Here is an 18,659-nt window from a genome sequence, read left to right as displayed (position 1 = left end):
GAGGAGCTGCAAGAGGAAGATCACCGCTGGTCCGCGCATCGTCACCCCGTGTGACCATTCTTCTGGTGTCGGTGGGGATCCACCTTTAGATCTTTCGGAGCATGCAGAGGGTGTTGAAACAAGAGGATGAGATGGCGTTGACTTGCTTGGTCATGGAGAGTGTAGAGTTGAGGATGAATCCCAGGTTGCGAGCGTGGTCAGTGGGTGTTGGGGCTGAGACCAGGGCGCTCGGCCACCAGGAGTCCTCCCACGCCGAAGGGGTGGGGCTGAGGATAAGGACCTCAGTCTTGTCTGAGTTCAGCTTCAGACGGCTGTTCTTCATCCATTCGGTGATGGCTTTCATACCTTCGTGGACGTTGGTTTTGGCGGTGAAATGGTCCTCGTTGATTGAGCGGATCAATTGTGTGTCATCGTCGTAGGAGATGATGTTGAGGTTGTGCAGTCTGGCGACGCTGGCGAGTATGGCCATGTAAATGTTAAACAGCGTCTGGCTGAGGGAGGATCCTTGGGGTACGCCGCAGATGTTCTTGGTGGCTTTGGATCGGAAGGGAGGGAGGCAGGCAGACACTTTGTGTTCTGCCGGAGAGGAAGGAGGTGGTCGAGTCCAGTGCTTTTGCCTCAGATTCCTGCATCGTGGAGGCGGGTGCTTAGTATGTGGTGGCAGACAGTATCGAAGGCGGCTGACAGGTCCAGGAGGATGAGAGCAGCAGTCTGGCCTTCCTCCAGCAGGGCACTGATGTCATCGGTGGCGGCGATGAGGGCCGTTTCGGTGCTGTAGTTGCTGAAACACCTGGACTGGGACGGGTCCAGGATGTTCTTGTCGAGGTAGCGGCTCAGCTGTTTGTTGACAGTTTTCTCGATGACCTTCGCTGGGAACGGGAGCAGATAGGTGGGCCGGCCGTTCTTGAGGTCCTTGGGGTCTGCTTTGGGTTCCTTGAGCAGGGCGTTGATCTTGGCGTGCTTCCAGCTCTCCGGGAAAGGTCGCGGTTTCAAATGAGATGTTGATGGCTTTGGGGAGGTGGGGTGCGATGGTGGTGCTGGCTTTGTTGAAGATGTGGTGGGGGCACGGGTTTGATGGGGAACCAGAGTGGATGGTGCTCATGATTTTGATGGTGTTGTTTATGTTGGTCCAGGTGAGAAGGGGGTCTCCGTGGGTGGGGGCCGTGGGGTCTGAGGTGTTGTGAGCTGTAGTGGAGGCCTGGTTGTTGAAGCTGGCGTGGATGACTACGATTTGGCGGTGGAAGAAGGCGGCCAGGGAGTCGCACAAGTCTTTCGAAGATGGGATGTCGTTGGCGCTGGAGCTGGGGTTGGAGAGTTCCTTCACAATGTTGAAGAGCTCTTTGCTGTTGTGTGCATTGTAGTCGAGGCGGTCCCTGAAGGAGGTCTTTTTGGCGGATCTGATGAAGTGATGATGTTGGCGCATGGCGTTCTTGTGGGCTGTTTGGTTCTCTGGTGTCTGTTCGTGGTGCCATTTCTTCTCCAGCTTTCAGCAGTTTTGCTTGGAGTTCTGGAGGTCTGCTGTGAAGCAGCCGGCAGTTTTGTTGGTGCTGGTTTGGAGGGATTCTTGATTGGGGTGAGGGTGTTGGCACAGTCTTCGTTCCAGCATCTGAGGTTGCTGATGGGATCTGTGCGTGGGCTTCGGGCGGTGTGTAGCTGGTCTTCGGTGATTTTGCTCCAGCAGCGGCGGGGAATCTGTTGGGTGCGATGGTGCATGGTAGGCTTCTCGTAGGTGAAGTGGACGTAGCGATTATCGGTCCAGTGGAGTTCAGTAGTGTGGCTGAAGGAGACATGAGAGCTTGCGGAGAAGATGGGATCAAGCGTGTGTCCAGCGGTGTGGGTGGGAGTCGTGACGAGCTGTTTGAGTCCGAGGTTGTCGAGCAGGGTGGTGGAGTTGGTGGTGTTGTTTTTCTCGAGGTGGAAGTTCAGGCCCTGAGGAGGATGTAGTCATGGCCGCAAGGGCGTGCGTGCTGACGAAGTCGCCGATGAACTGTGGCCTGGGTCGGGGGGGGGGGTCTGTTGATCAGAGTTCCTCTAAGGGTGGTTTTGGGATCAGTGTAGATCTGGAAGTGTAGGTGTTCGGCGGTCTTGAGGGTGTCGTCAGAGTTGGTTGAGACCTTGAGGGTGAACTTGTGGATGATGGCGATTCCACCTCCTACTGCGTTGGTGCTGTCTCTGCGGGTGATCTTGTGGCTGTCCGGGATGGCTATGGCGAAGTCGGGTGCCGGGGAGTCGTTGATCCAGGTCTCTGTCAGGAAGGCGAAGTCCCGGAAGGATGTGTCGAGCAGGTCCCAGAGTTAGATGGCTAGTCCGGTGTTGAGTGTGTGGAGGGTGCTGACAGCGTAGCGGAGACGGGCGTCGTTGTGTTTACAGGGGCCAGGGGTTCTTGCGCTGGGCGCGGTCCAGGCGGGGACGGGCTTGCCATAGGCGTGCATAAGAAGGGGGGGTGGGAGGGAGGAGCAGCTGGGAGGGGGGGAGCAGAGGAATGGGAGCAGGGGGGGGTGAGGCCCCAGGGGACGCAGCGTCAGGAAGCGGGACCGGCGAGGAACAGAAGGCAAAAAAACGGGCACAACAAGCAGGGGGAATGAAAGGAGGAAAAAGACAAGCACAAAAATGAAAAGCTATAGAACCGGCAACAGTAAAAACAGGCAAAAAGCAAGCCTAAGGCCTTCCACTGGCCACCATGGATGAGGCGCAGGTGGTAGCTTGCAGGTGGAGGCGGGCCTCGAACTCACAGCAGCAGCTGGGCTCAAGACACAGGCACAGTCAGGTGGAGCTGCGTGGCGTGGGGAGCTACCTGCCTGGAAGCAGGGTCAAGGGTTGCTCAGATGCTTTCTTTAATCTGAGCCATTCTGGATACAGTGCAGTTCCCGCTCCTACCCTTTGGAGTGGAGAGTCCAGGACATATGGGCTATGATTGTAATGGTTCAACCGAAGGCATGGATTTCAGTTAGACTGACTCTGAGGCTGCTGTGTCTGATGGCCTCATGTATCCTTCAGGCGAAGCACACTCAATGACATATGAGGGTCCGCATTGAGATCTGAAGTCCCAGTGGGCTATGGCATCAGGGGAATCTTTCGGACCTGGTCCACATTTCAAAATAGACTGCAAAAGATCTGTAGTAGTGACTAACAGAGCAAACAAAAGGAGACAATGGACAGAGCACTGAAACTTTTCAGACAATCCCCCGAGTCACAGATCTGGGTTAGATCCATCATTCTTTAGCTCACTTTACCGCCCCAGTTTTACTTGAATCCAGTGGCAAAGTGAGCAAGGGACCCACGGCTGGTCATACCCTACCAACCTATGGTGAACACAGTAAATAAAAGGAGATGATGGATGGAGCAATGAAACTTTTCAGACACCTACCCCCAGTCACAGATCTGGGTGTAATCGATCATCATTCTTTAGATCACTTCGCCAACCCAGTTCAGACTTAGCCGTATGCTAATCTGTCTTGACCCTGTGCCTCATGGGAACAGTCCAGCCCAAACTGCCAAGCCAGTTCTTCACTGGACCAGAAGCAAGCATTCTGGCTGCCTGTCCCTATGTGCTTAAGAATCTGTGACTGAAGGTACACGATAGTGTATCGCGTACCTATGACATCAAGCTGCACGCCACAATAAGAAAAACTGTATGCAAGTTGTTTTCATTTAATTTGCACTACATTTCTTGAAATATAGGTGTGCTAGCGCCCTATCTCAATTCAATTCATTTAAGTCTTGTAACTTGCTACATAAGGGCTAATAGCACACGCTGATAAAAGAATGGCATCATTTGACAGTATAGCAAGCACAACGGAAAATTGTGCACAAACTAAATCATATACAGATGAACAGGCATCAGAAATTTACGCCCTAATAAAAGCCACTAAATCTTTTGAGTCCGACCGAGGCACTACAATTCAGCAACTTAGACATCTGGAATTTATTATGCGTCGAGAATTAAACCAAAGGCTCCAGGCATCCACGCTTATTCAATATCATAAGCACCAACGTATCCCCAGAGGGTTAAGACCTGCGATAAAACCTCTTCTCTTCCGGCTACAACACAACAAGATTTTTATGGACAAATGGTACTCTGTACTCAACAAGTGCTCCCTTGACTTGATTCTTTTGATAATAGAAGAACTTCAAAAACAATAAAAAAATTGGAGGAAGAGATTTTTAACATACAGAGAGATCTCTCAGCACGGGTGGATTCAGACGAATGGTCAAAAAACCTCGAAGATATTAACATCAAATTAGAAAGCTATGGTAATGATCTTCAAGAAAGAAAACAAAGAAAATTTAAACCGGACACCATAGACTACTGCCTAAACGAGGTGTTCACTTGGGCTGAAATGTATGCTCAACGTCGCCCAACTAAAAAACAATTCACTTCATCAGAAGAAAGTGTGGTATCGGATCGTGAGCTATCAGCATCTACAAACTTTACAAACTAAAGAAACAACAACTCTATCTAGAAGTCAACCAGAAAGAAGTGAAGTAACACAACAACGCCCTGCCACAGCTACAGAATCCTTTTTATCACAGGGTCAACAACTATCATAACCACCAGACCAAACAACCCAGAAACCAAGTGGAAGCGTCCAAAAACCAGGAGAGGAAAAACAAAAAGAAAAAGGAAAACCGAATCTTCGGAGCCAGAGAACATCGTGATTAACATCTCGTCCACACAACTAACCAACAAACAAGTCGAAGTTCTAAATAAAGGTACATCATTTGTACCAACATACAATTCAAACTTGTCAGAAACTGAGATATCTTTTTTCAGATTCATGAGAAACATCAAATGAAAGCACTTTTTTGCCAACAAAGTACCAACAACAACTACACCTGAACCTCAAAAATACGTTGAATTCAAACCCAAAAGTACATTTTTACCACCTACAACACATAAAAAAATTGATTTGTTTGAAACACTAGTGCTTCAAGATCTACGTACATTAGATTTCTCTTACAGTAAACAGTCTAATTTTTCAAAAAAAGAAAGGAGAATCTTACAACAGCTGGCCAACAAAAAAAGATCTGTCTTATCAACGAGCTGATAAAGGGGGTGCCCTTATCATAATGGATACGGCCTATTACCATCAAAAAGTGAGAGAACATCTAGCGGATGAATCAACTTATCTTTTAATACACAGACCCAACTAAAGAAATAGCCAAAGTTTTAGAACAGATTCTTGAACATGCAATAACAATGGACTGGATTTCTGTGAAAACAAAACAATATCTGACTAAACTGAACCCAAAACGGCCGCATTTGTACATGTTACCTAAAGTACATAAAGGTTTGATCGACCCACCCTTCAGATCCATAGTCTCGGGAGTGGGATCTATATTCGAACCGTTGGGTAAATACATTGATTTTTTCTTACAAACATTTCTGAGTCCATGGAAAACAAATATCAGAGACACGACAGATTTTTTAAACCATCTCAACAATCTGGATAGGACTGAATGTCAACAGTGGATTATGTCACTATTGATGTGACATCGTTGTACACATCTATTCCGCTTAAAGAAGGAATTGACGAATGGACGACGTGGGAGCGAATAAAATCTTTTTACTTGAATTGTTGTTATTCTGTTTACAGCACAGCTATTTTCGGTTTGAAGAGGATTATTTTTTGCAAATCAGCGGAACCAGCATGGGATTCGGAGGGGCCCCAACTTACGCTAATATCTTCACAGCACTGTTTGAAGAAGAGTACATTCTGTCGAACGATGACTGGAAAAACGCATTGGTCATGTACCGTCGATTCATCGACGACATTTTCTTGATATAGAACGCTACCAGAACAGCTCTGGAAAACAATATAACAAAGCTGAACGAAAGGAACTCAAGAATTAAATTCACATACCATATGGATCATGAAGAAATATCTTTTTTGGATGTTAAAGTCTTAAAGAAAGATTCAGAAATTCAAACACAAACATTTGTGAAACCAACTGATCGCAATAATACAGTCTTATACCACAGTTTTCATTCGCCTCAATTAATTGAAAATCTTCCGTTCTCCCAGATGCTAAGAAGCAAAATAATTTGCTCTACTCCAGAAGCACACCAAGAGGATGTAGATCGTCTAAGGAGGGGATTCATGGACCGAGGATATCCAACTAAATGCATAGAGAAAGCTGAAGAACGTATAGAAACTATTAAACGTGAATAACTGCTTATTACCAAACCCAAATCTACAACCACAACACAGAATGTATTTGTATCCAAATTCTCGCAACATAAAGACGATCATTTTTAAAAAATGGGAACTACTTCAAAATGACAATGACCTCAAAGATATTTTCCAAAAAAACCTATTTTCGCGTATACAAGAAGCCCAAATCTGAAAGAAAAACTCAAACAGAAGGAGCCATCAGACAATACCCAGCATAGAGGAATGAGAAAGTGCAACAATTGCACTCACTGCAATAATGTCATGCAACAAAACTTTGTAACCCATTCAAGAACAGGAGAAAAAATTCCGCTTAAATTCACAGCAGACTGCAATTCAACCTTTGTAATATACAGCATTAAATGTCCATGCGGATTTATGTATATAGGGAAAACAGAAAGAAAAATTAGTATAGGAGAACACAAAAGTATGATTCGAAATGAAAACACTAACTCCAACTTAGTAGCCCACTGGATGACACACCACCACAATATCTCCCAAGTACGGTGCATGGTAATTGAGAAAATAGAAATTAAGGAAGGGAGAGACTGCCGCAAGTTCTTATCACAAAGGGAGGGGATGTTGATTAAAAAATTCCAAACGATGGAACTGCTTGGTTTAAATGACAAGCTGGATCTCAGCTGCTTCCTCTAAAATGCAACTATAATACAAGAAGCCTACTAGAAAGAGAGTCATGAGTATACAGAAGTCAGGAACACCATTTTTAAAAGTAGCTCTATTTAAACAATAAATACATAGATCTAAATTGTTGTACACCGACACCTAAAGGGAATGTGGTTTTAGTACATGTAACAAGAGGTATAATATAATTGTAACTTGTGTATGTCTGATTTTTGCATTGACTACTTGTCAATAGAGTTTAATAAGGATGTCTTATACAAATGGTTAATGTACATGTATGAAGGTCAACAACCATTGTGCACCATATTGATAATTTATCACCACATACACAATGCACCTAAACACACGTAAGTGCAGGTCTTAAGGAAAAAAACATGAAGGTAGCGGAAAATGGTGTTCGCCAAGTTGAGTATTCATTGGCTGTATTCGAACACTCTCTCTTAGCCAGCATTGTTTGTTTTAAACTACTGAGTCGTCAGGTGTATTATGGCCGCCAGATTTGCGAAGAGTCTTTTGTTATTGTTTATATACGTAGGTGCTAGTTTAACCTTTGCGATATTTCGGTCAAATGTACGTATCGGTTTTTATTAATACTATGCTGGTACCAGACAATTAAACTTCACTGTGAAGAATTATATATAAGTGATACTCCATTCAAGGTACTCTACAACATGGCCGCCTGGAAGTATACACAAAATCAGTCCTTCCTTTATGATTACTATGCAGGAGTGTGATTTAAACTCACTCGTCACTTTAGTAGGCATACGCGGAAGCTTGTCGATTTCGAAATCTGGTTTACGGAACGAGCAATTCTAATACAAGGTGAGCATTACTAAGTACAAGGAGATTCATTTGATAATCCCGCCACTATTTGAAATAGATCTGCCATCTTGTTGATATGATTGGTACTTATGGGAATTTATCGGTATTTCTTTCAGGTATCGGGTGAAAGATCCTATTTAAGGTACTTGGCCACTTTAACTCATGTTGAAGATTACGTGCGAGTTTAACGTTGTGTGTACTATTTTTGCATCAAACTTTTTCCTTTGTAGATATCGTTTACATACAGAAGTTGTCTCGCATATAAGAACAGCAGTAGGACTAAGGTATTTGTTGTTTCTCACATTGCAAGACATTATGCGAGTCTAATCGGTTTAAGCACGTTCTGAGTAAGAACTTATCAACTCTTTAGATACTGTATTGGAATCCCAGAAGCCGTGTGAATAACTACTACAGCTTCACTATCACGCATGTCAGTGTCTGCTTGTTCCTTTTTTGCGGTATGGTACGTGTTGCAGAGATCAGCAACTCAGAATTCTGTAGCCTGCATTTAACAGGAAACTACTAACAGCCACACCAATAGCTACTACACACTAGGCAATTCAGTGATTGAGGCTTTGAGATGTATATTGATGAGAATAGTTGCAAAAGTAAACATGTAAGAGTCAGGATAGTAAACTCAGATTTGAGGTGGCACTCAAATGCATTAACTATGTACATGATGGTATGAACATGTTTGAGATGACAGAATGTTTTTGTTATTCTCCACAGTGGCCCCTGAAGAAGGGACACCAGTCCCGAAATGCATCGGGTCCAACAAAGCATCAATCGCCGCTCATGTTGTATTGAATTTTATGAATTGTGTATAATGCTTTAAGAATTATGCATATGTAAAACACAAGAAATTTAAGAATGTTATGAATGAATAACTATGTGAACAAAGCACAAATGTAAGATATAATTAAATACAAAAAGATATAGAAAGCTAATAAAAACAGATAACAGTTTAAAACCATACTTCAAATGTATTGAATCAATGTAAATAGCAGACAACAAACTCATTAAGCAGTGCGCTTGATAAGTCGTGATACTCTATCGCCTACCTTCAGTCACAGACCTCTCTCTCTTACCTATCCAGAACAGACAATGGTGAATGATGAATCGCTGCTCATTTGGTATGACTATGTGGTAGAGGTGAAGTAAGAGGGCTCTGACTTCCGCCAGAAGCTCGGCTCCACATCAATCTTTTGGAGCTGAGGGCTATGCGCTTGGCATTGAAAGCTTTTCTCCCATCTGTCAAAGGAAAGCAGGTTCAGGTGTTAACGGACAACACCTCCGCCATGTGTTTTTTTGCAAGAACCCGGGTGTGAGTGGTCATGGACCCTTTGCCAGGAGGCTCAGTGCCTCCGGACATCTCTAGAGGGCCAAAATTTCTCCTTAGTTGTACAGCACTCGCAGGGCAGATTAACTTAGCCGTCAATGCCTTGCGCATAGCAAATGGTGATTACATTTGGCAGTGGTGCAAGGTCTCTTCCAAGAATGGGGAGATCCATGTCTCGATCTGTTTGACACTACCGAGAACACGCAATGACCTCATTTATGAGCGCTGGAGTTTGCAAAGCGTCTCACTCTGAGATGTGTTCTGCCTTCTGGTTTCTACTCCTGTATGCCTTTTCGCCAATACCACTCCTGAGCGAGTTGTTAAGAATATCACAACAAGTCAACCTAGTGTCTCAGGATTGGGCATGAAGAGTATGGTATCTCGAACTCCTGAACCATAGCATCTGTCTTCCTGTCAGGCTGGCCCATATTGAGGATCTTCTGTAGCAGCAACAGGGCATGGTCCTACACCAAAACCTGCACACTCCACATTTATGCCAGATGTTGAGCAGCGACAGCTGAGGATTTTTGATCTTCCTCCCATGGTCTGTGATGCCATCTTGGGAGCCAGACGTCAATCCACTAGGACTGTATTCACTTGTGGCTGGGATAAGTTAGTGGCTTGGTTTTCCTCACGCCCTGTGGACCCACTCTCTGCTCCTCTGTCAGAGGTATTTCTGTTTCTTTTATTGTGAGCTTGGTAGGACCTTGGCCTAGGTGCCTGTTAAGGGTCACCTTTTGGCTATTTCAGCTTTCCTGCGGCTGCCCGATCAACCCTACCTGTATAAGTCACCAGTTGTGACACGTTTTTCGAAAGGTTTACAGCATTTATTTCCTCATACCCCTTCTGTGATGCTCCAATGGGCCTATTACATACCTTTTGTGTTCTCTATTTGAGAACCTCGCACAGCTGCTCTCTCTGGCTCTTGACAATCAAGATGATTTTCCTGGAGGCCTTTACATCGGTCAGGAGGGTTTTCTAGGCTTACCCTCAGAACACCACTGTTTTCTCCAAACTGGTCCTTTGGACACGTGCCTGTCTCCTTCTGACGGTGATCACCCCCTTTCATGCTGGCCAGCACATCACATTACCTACCTTTTTTGCTCCACCTCATCCTTCTAAAGAGGAGGAGGGACTCCATTGTCTGAAGGGGGATGGGAGCACACTGCTTCACCTCCCAGCACAGTTAGTCCCTTTGCATCCTGGTAAATGCAGTTCCATTTAAATGCTTATTTGAAATTTTGCAGAGTGTTTCACCAAAGTTGGTGCAAGTTAGTGCTGTTAGTCTCTAGACACATGTGTTTCTGGATTATATCCTTCATCGGTAGAGATAAAATGAAATTCTTCTGGGGTTTGCTGAGAAAGCTGCCACAATCCTCTCAGGACTCTGTACCTCTCCCTGGCGCACAGGTGCATCTCCAAGAGCTCGTCAGCCCAGTGGCTCAAGGGAGCCTTTTTAAACAGAAGGGGGATGGGAGCACACTGCTTCACCTCCCAGCACAGTGTGCCCCTTTGCATCCTGGTAAATGTAGTTCCATTTAAATGCTTACTTGAAATTTTGCAGTGTTTCACCAAAGTTGGTGCAGGTTACTGCTGTTAATCTCTAGACACATGTGTTTCTGGATTATATCCTTCATCAGTAGAGATAAAAAAGAAATTCGTCCGGGATTTGCTGAGAAAGCTGCCACAATCCTCCCAGATCTCTGTACCTCTCCTTTGTCTGGATCAAAGAGAGCTCTCTCCTTGTACATTGATCACACCAAAGACCACCAGATGGATGTTTCTTTAGTCGGCTCAGGGTTCACGTGGTAAGAAGGGCAGGGCTGAGCAGAAGCGGTCCATCATTCGATAGAATGTACTATTCATTAAGATCTGCTTTGCAGTGGCAAAGATGCCACCAGGGCCAAAGCACCATTACGGGGTTAGCTCGCTGGGGCCTGGACATCTGCCAAGCTCCCACGGAGGCATCGCTGCTCACATTCACGAAGCCCTACTGCTTTGACAGTCAGGTCCATTGACACTGGTATTTTGGCCGCTCAGCCTTCAGGACTTGTAGGTTTAAGCCAGTTCACAGACCCATCTCGTGAGAGGTATTGCTTGACTATGTAGTCTAAAATGAGGAATCTACTGTTAAAAGTCTCTATCAGAAGGAAGAACAAGTTACTTCACTTTGGTAACACTTTTTCTAGTAGAGACTCTAACTGCAGATTACTCACTAACCATCCCATCCTCCCCATTCTGCAAACTGGATGCTTATGTGGGCATTGCGATGTCACTTCTGACTCAGAAGTCAACATAGAGCCGACCTGTGCTACATAATGGCGTGCAGAGGTATTGCTCAAGATTTTCCAGATCCAGTCTGCTGCATGGGCAATATTCCAAGATGAGGATTCGGTGGTTGAGCTCTACCAGAAAAGGAGTTGACAAATGTAAGTAACTTTTTCCGTTCTTCCTTTTTTTGTATGTGTTTTCTGTGGAAAATGAAGGATTTTTCTGCAGACTATCGTCCTCAAGGCGTCCAAGGATTTTTCTGAATCTGTTTCCTGGTCTGCCCTTCAGTTTTCCCTGCCTGGAGACTGATTACTGAGTGATGGTTCTGTGAGGGTTTTGTTTCCTAATTGGAATAGGATTTTATTTATACGCCAGGTGGAACTTTGGGGTGACTGGAATTATCGGCAGGTCTTTCCTGTAGTTACTGAAAACTTGACGTGACCTCATAAAGTGTAGCCTTACCACCGCCCAAATCTCTTTCCCAGATAAGATGCTGGGATTTACTCCCCTTACCGCCCCAGGCCCCCACCCCAGCACCACCTTTACCTCTTCCCCAGAATGTTTTTCCCCCGAGAGTGCCAGCAAAATATTTCAACAATGTTCACGCTTATGTGAAATTTGATTATGTCGACTCCCATCATGATCAAATGTAAATCCTTTTTACAAGATATGAAAATGTTTTTAAAAATAGAGAATTATATTGGGTGTGAAGGCTGAAATGTTTGTGGGCAGACTTTCAAAATATAAAGTGATACCTGAATCCGATTGTGTTTCAGAGTTTCATGGTTATAGACAATCAGTTTTGTAATTTGTGTTCTCTTAATCTACAGAGCCAGAGAAGATGAAGTCCATGTCTCAGCTTTCAGTTTTATCAAGACGATGGAGACCATCAGAAATGAAGTTGGATTCTTTTAGGGAAGTTATTTTGGAGAGTAGCAGTACTGAGGAACTTAAAGAAAAGGTTAGTTTGTGGAGTTTCAAAGAATAGTCTAACTTCTCTGTTTAACCTAATTGTAATACTATTGTTAATAAATAATTTTTTACTGCTAACTTGCTGACCCTCAAAGTGCTCTTAGCCAATATTATTACTGAAGTCACTGTTTCTTACATTATATACCTTGAATGAATTACATTTGGTGTCCTCCTCACTGCCGTTTTAACCTTTGCATAGTAGTTTTCACAAAGTTCTTTGAAGCATGCATACTGTCTCACTGACATTTCCTGCTGGCTTTTTGCCTTTTCTAATATAGCTTTAGGTCCTGCCTTAGTGGACTCTTCTGGCCATTAAAGGCCCGCTCCACTGTTAATGGCCTGAGCCGAAACAAGGAAGCGGCCCTCGGCAAGGGAGTGGGCCTTCAATAGCTGGTAGAGCCCACTACAGAGGACTCTAAGGCTATTAGAATATTGTACCCATAGAGCGCAGAATGTTCTAATTTGTAAAACAACAGCTGTGAACAAACATTTGAATGTTGGAGCTCCGGGCACTCAATTTTTTTCAGTGGAGCTTCCAACATTCCAATGTTCAAATACAAATATTAGGTTACTTGTTAAAATGGAGCAGTGAGTGTACCATTTAATGCAGGCATTTTCCATCAATGCACCCTGGATCTGGAACAACATCCCCATACCCATCAGGACCGCACTAACACCGCTCTTCCGTGTAGGAAAGAGTTGAAGATTTGCCTCTTTAAAGAATTTTACATCACATTGCATTAACCGTCCAGCCCGGCTTCCCCTCCTACTAATCGTCTTTATGCTCGCCTTCGACCATATACAGTGCTCCGCTGCCTTTTGTCAAAGTTTGTGCTATAAAAAATGCCATATACAAATACGTTATGCAGATTTGTAGAGACCCCTGTCACCGAGGAGGGTATCCTGGCCCCAATTCTAGACACACCTAGGGCCTATTGAACTAGTCCAAAAGCCAGGTCTTAAGCTTCTCGTGGAAATCAAGAAGTGAGGAGTAGGCTCTTCTATTTATCAACAGGTCTTTCCACGCTTTAGAAGTGATGTAGGAAAAGGCTCGACCACCAGACTTTTTGCGTGGACTTTCTGCAAGTAAGAGTCGGACGAGCGGAGATGTCAGGAAGGTTTGTGAAAGCAGATGCAACTGATGAGGTATGATGTACAAGAGTTATTTAGTGCCTAGAAACTTTGGGTAAGAAGTTTTGAACTATGCTTGTTTGTGAATGGGGAGTCAGGGAGTTCCTTCAGCTGTGCTGTGATGAGACGAGCATGGGAAGATGAGTGATTCTAGCCGCCTATGTTCTGAATGATCTGCAGCCTTCTTCTGGGTTTTTTGCTGATCATATATATAATTGAAATCCTTCAATAGGTTGAAGTTAAGTATGTGCATTTTAACAGACTCATAAGTATGTCATGCAGATTTTTAATAATGAACATTTTGTTAAAGGAGCAGACCTCATATTCTTTGGTAAGGCAATGATTTTCAGTTAAATTTGTACCAGTGTTACTGTTAAGAGCATATATATCGCTTAAAATTTCCCTTACATTTACTGGGCCTTACACACTCCAATATGGGAGAACCACGGCATTCCAAACCCGCTGCGAACTTCACAGGTCCCACTCGATGTGGCGGGTAGCCCTTTTGTGAAATTGGGTAAGAAATTCTCCCTCTCTTCCTCCTAGCACTACTTATTAAGAGTTGTGATTACAGGGCTTGGGTTTAGTTTGGGAGTAAAAGCATTCAGAGCTATCCAACTTTTTTGCAATAACCTTTATCTAACTGTAGGCGTAATATATGGCATAAACAGACACTGTAAACGTTCCCTTCTGATGTAGTATGGCTACTCTGAATTTAGTTTAATTTTTAAATCTGACATTTTGACAGGTATTTGGAGGCTCAGACTTCTGTAGGACATTATAAATATCAAGCTTGCAACATACCTGATAAAATATCTGGTATTTTTAGATTTTATTTTAATAAATGTAATGTTTCCAATGTAGATAGAGTGGGCTATGAGTCAGCCGTTTTTTCTTGATTAGATTACTTTGTTGTTTATCTCAGTTGTCTTCCTTGATTCAGTGGCTTTTCCTCTCTATTTCTATGATAGTCCTGCTCGCTAGCATTTTGGTCTCAGGGTTCTGAATTGGTGAATTGTATCATACCACTGCTGACGTGGCTTGCATTTAGCGAACTACTTTATTTCCCTTTAAGCACTCGATGGAGTACGTGTGTTTTCATGCTGTCTCTCCTTTGTGCTATACGAGTCAGTATCTGTGTGATCCTTCCCTGGCTTAAGAACAGCAGCTCCCAATTCACTTGTCCTTGCTCTCCTTCTTGCTTCCCAACCCAACTGCTTCGCTCTTGACTGTCTTCAGTCTTTCTTTTTTTTAATTAGACTCCACACCACCACCAGTCTCCCACCTTACTTCCTCTTGCCTTTAGTGATGTGTACTTGCCCATGTGCACCCCAGCCGTTGCTTTCCTGCCCAGCCCAGCCCAGCCACATTTTTTAAATTATTTTTGTATTTATTTGTTTTGGGAAAGGGCTCAGCAACTGCTACAGGCCCATTCCTTTTGTAAAAGTTGCTTGTAACTTTACATTTTCCAAAATCAAAAGGGGAAGCTTTGCACGCACACGTCACGACACAGGCATCATCACACATGCACCACTACATTTCCGTCAAAATAAATGACTACAATCTTGGAATGTATTCACTTTAATAAGAAATCCATTCCAAGATAGCAGGACATGCCTCGGGAAAGTGAAAGATATCTATGATACCCTATCAGGCTCTCCATAGTATAGGGATAATATAGATAACCGGCCATGAGACTCGACATTAAAACACCACTCGCTACTTTCCAGTAACTGACCATCGAAGGTGTCACGGCTGTGGCCACTTAATTTAAATCAGGCGCTCCTCTTGACCCAGCTCTAGTGGACATCCTACTGAAGGGGGCACCACAAAGCTTAATGCTCTATCGCAGTGGTTCCCAAACTTTTGAATCCTGAGGACCCCCATTGAGTCACCACTGGAAGCCGGGGACCCCCAAGCAATTTGTATGAGTTGAATTTCAAATATTAAAACAGTAATTTGAAAAAAGTACACGTGTGCACACAAAATAAATACTCAAAGTACTAAGGTTTTTGGGGCCAGATGTACGACCATTTCATTTAGCAATTGGCGACACATTGCGAGTGGCAAATTGCGAGTCGCTAAATGAAATGTACAAAAGTGTGTTTAACACTGTTTGGGATGCCCAATGGGGTCGCATATTGTGAGGTTCATTAATATTAATGAGCCTCTCACAATTTGCGAGCCCATTGGGAATGCTAGTCTTCCCAGGTATGGTGGCCTGCTGGGCTCTGCAGGCCACCATGTCTGGGACTGCTTTTAAATAAAGCAATTAAATAAAATGCAGCCCGTTAACCATGCATTTAAAAAAAAAGAAAATGAAACGTTTTCGCTTCATTTTCTAAGGGCAGGCAGAGGTCCCTGGGACCACTGCCTGCCCTTAAAAAATAAGTTTGCATTAATTTGCGGACCCCTTCCCATTTGCGAATGCATTACCATCTACCTGAAGTAGGTGGTAATTGCGAGTGTTTTGCGACCGCGAAAACATTTGTAACTGGTTTGGAGACTCGCTATTTGGAAGGGAATGACCCTTCCAAATAGCAAGTTGCAAAACCTTTTGCGAACAAATTGCGACTCGCGAAATAGGCGATGTACATGGCCCAATAAGTTTTTGCATGCGCAAACGGGTTCACAAACCCGTTCGCGCATATAAAAACGGATCGTACATCTGGCCCTTAGTATTTTACATTGAAGAAATAGCCCCTCTGTCACATGTATTTCATTTGTTTTATAGCATCTCTCATACCATTGTAGGATGTCAGAGCACTTTACATCACACACATATAGAGACTTTGAACCATACATGTAAATCAGTTTGTATATAAAATGTTTAAAGAGTGCTTGGTCTGAAAAACTCAGGATTCAGAACATAACACAGTGGCTAGCACTGACTTTAACATAAAAAATGTATTTCTACCCAAATAAATCTTTTTAGCAGCATCAGGATAATGAATAACTGGGAAAAACATAAGTTACTAACTGGTACCCTGCAGTTTTCAAGCAGCTCTTTGATGACAGTTTATAGGTCCCTCTGCTAAATTACGATTGTCACTTATGAAGTGCACAGTAACGAAAGAATCTCTTAGACAAAAGCAGTAACCACGAACCTACACACATAAAATACTGCTTTTTAAAATGCATGTTACACGTTCTTTGCAGTAGGCACATTAACACTCTGTGCTAGTTAAGTCAAAGCTTCCACCTAACAAAACTCTCCTCACACTCCAGCAGGTACATTAATCACTGGCATTATCTTGACACTTTTATTGTTGCTGGGAAGCTGCTAATTATACAAGAAACGTTTCTGTGCTTTTAAAACTGTTGCCTACGGACCCCCTGGGAATGTGTCACGGACCCCTGGGGGTCCGTGGACCCCAGTTTGGGAAACACTGCTCTAGCGGATGTGTTTGATCTTTCCCAGTGTTCCGGTGAAATAGAAACATGCCTTCATTCGACCACTATTAAAGAACCCCAAGGTAGACCCTGAGACAATAGAAAATTAAAGACCTATGTCCCTTTTGCCTTGTGTTAGCAAAATGTTGGAGAAATTGATCCACAGGTACATCACTGATCATCTGTAAGCCAACATTCTTTACCCTACCCAGACAGGGTTCCGCATAGGCTGTAGTACAGAGAGAACTCTTTTATGGGCCACAGAGGATCTGAAGGAGATCCTGGACCAAGGCGGATCGTGCACTGATCCTCTTGGACCGGAGTGCCGCTTTCAATACGGTCTCCTACCCTACCCTTAGCTGATTATAAGAAGTTGGTATTACAGGGAAGGCCCTGAAGTGGTTGGCCTCATTTCTGATTAAACACAGCTTCCAGGTCAGCGAGGTGCCATTCCTCTCATCCAGCCATCAGTGGTACTGTGGTGTCCCACAGGGCCCGGCTTGAGGCATCCTCTTTTTAACATTTTTGTTGACCCCCTATCACATATCATATGTTCCTTCAGTTTCAAGATGGTATCTTATGCAGACGATGCCCAGTGGATTGTTATGTTGTCACCTAATATGGACTCTGTTTCCATGAGACTCAACAGCTGCCTAGTATCTCAAGTGGATGGCAGCCAGCTGTTTGAAATTGAATGGTGGAAAAGCTGAGGTTCGGGTCTTATGAAATAACCAAATGCTCTGGGATCAGATCGTCTGGCCATCTCCTTTAGGAGAGCGCCCATTGTCTAAATCAGAAGTAAAAAGCACCCTGAACAACCAACTAACTATGGCCTCCCAAGCCAAATAAGTGGCTGACAGCTGTTTTGACCTTTTGAGAACCCAGAGAAAGGTCTTGAAATGGCTCCCAGTAGAATCGTGATTCAAGGTCTAATCCTGTCCCGGCTTGATTATGGCAACTTACTGTACTTAGGTAGCCCAAAATCAGTAATAAATAAACTCCAGAATACTTAAAATGTTGCAGCCTGGATACTGGTAGGTATTCAGAAAACAGAATCAGCTGGCACAGCGCTCATAAAGCTTCACCTGCTGCTCAAACTGCATAGTATAATTTAAAGCACTATGCAACTTACATTGGGCAAAGCATAACATATGCTGCTTTATCCTGCAGCAAATGGCTACCCCGACCATGCCGACAGGTACTTGTGATCAAACAACTGTGAACTGCTTCTTGTCTCCGGAATCAAGAGACCTAGATGTGGGGGCAGGTATTTTGCCTACCACACACCCAGGCTTTGTAAATCTTTGTCTACCATCCTCCGAATGAAGGGCAATTTTGTGAGGTTCAGAAAAAAAACGTATGGCAAATGTTTTCCCTTAATTCTGTCCTATTCTTTTTAACTCACTCACTCCTCTGTCTGACAGCGCAGAAAAGCCCAATTTCAAGTTCTGGAGCTGAAAAGGAAGATGCCTGCACATGTATTCACATGTCTCTCTATGTCATGATTGGCAAGGACAAGAGTGTGGATATTTAAGGCTGAGACCTGTAGACCTTTCTAATGGTTGTCGGAATTCCTGCAGTCAGTGGATTTGGTATAGCACCTCTAGAGATGCCTTGCAATGAAAAAAAGTAGTCCTGTTGCAGTGACATTGTATAACATTAAATGTCATTATCATTTTAGCATAAGTTTAGACATATTACAAGTGCATTTGATGGAGTTATCCATGCAATAAAAATAAAAAAACATTGGGCGGGTGGTATGACGGAACCACTAATGCCATTGCCAAGAATGCCTTTACAGCACAGTCTAAATGTCTTTACACCGCATGTCTTTCCACAGAAAGTTTACCATGCATATACATTTGCCACACATGCCTTTGCAACACAAATGAAAATATTTCACAGATAAATAAAGC

General features: G+C 43.8%; 1 protein-coding gene across 4 annotated transcripts in view; it reads left to right on the top strand.

Annotated features, from left to right (window-relative positions):
* Window positions 1-18,659, top strand: part of USP47 (ubiquitin specific peptidase 47) — a 1,494,847-nt gene that overhangs the window by 1,337,643 nt on the left and 138,545 nt on the right. For all 4 annotated transcript variants that reach the window (XM_086955947.1, XM_086955945.1, XM_086955948.1 and 1 more), the window contains one exon: window positions 12,078-12,208. In XM_086955947.1, coding sequence (XP_086812073.1) covers window positions 12,078-12,208 — 131 coding nt within the window. The remainder of the gene's footprint in view (window positions 1-12,077; window positions 12,209-18,659) is intronic.

The sequence above is a fragment of the Lissotriton vulgaris genome, chromosome 2_1, assembly GCF_964263255.1.
Source record: "Lissotriton vulgaris chromosome 2_1, aLisVul1.2, whole genome shotgun sequence".
NCBI classification, from domain to species: Eukaryota; Metazoa; Chordata; class Amphibia; order Caudata; family Salamandridae; genus Lissotriton; species Lissotriton vulgaris.
Note: the sequence above shows the minus strand (reverse complement) of the source record. Positions and strands in the feature narration are given on the sequence as shown.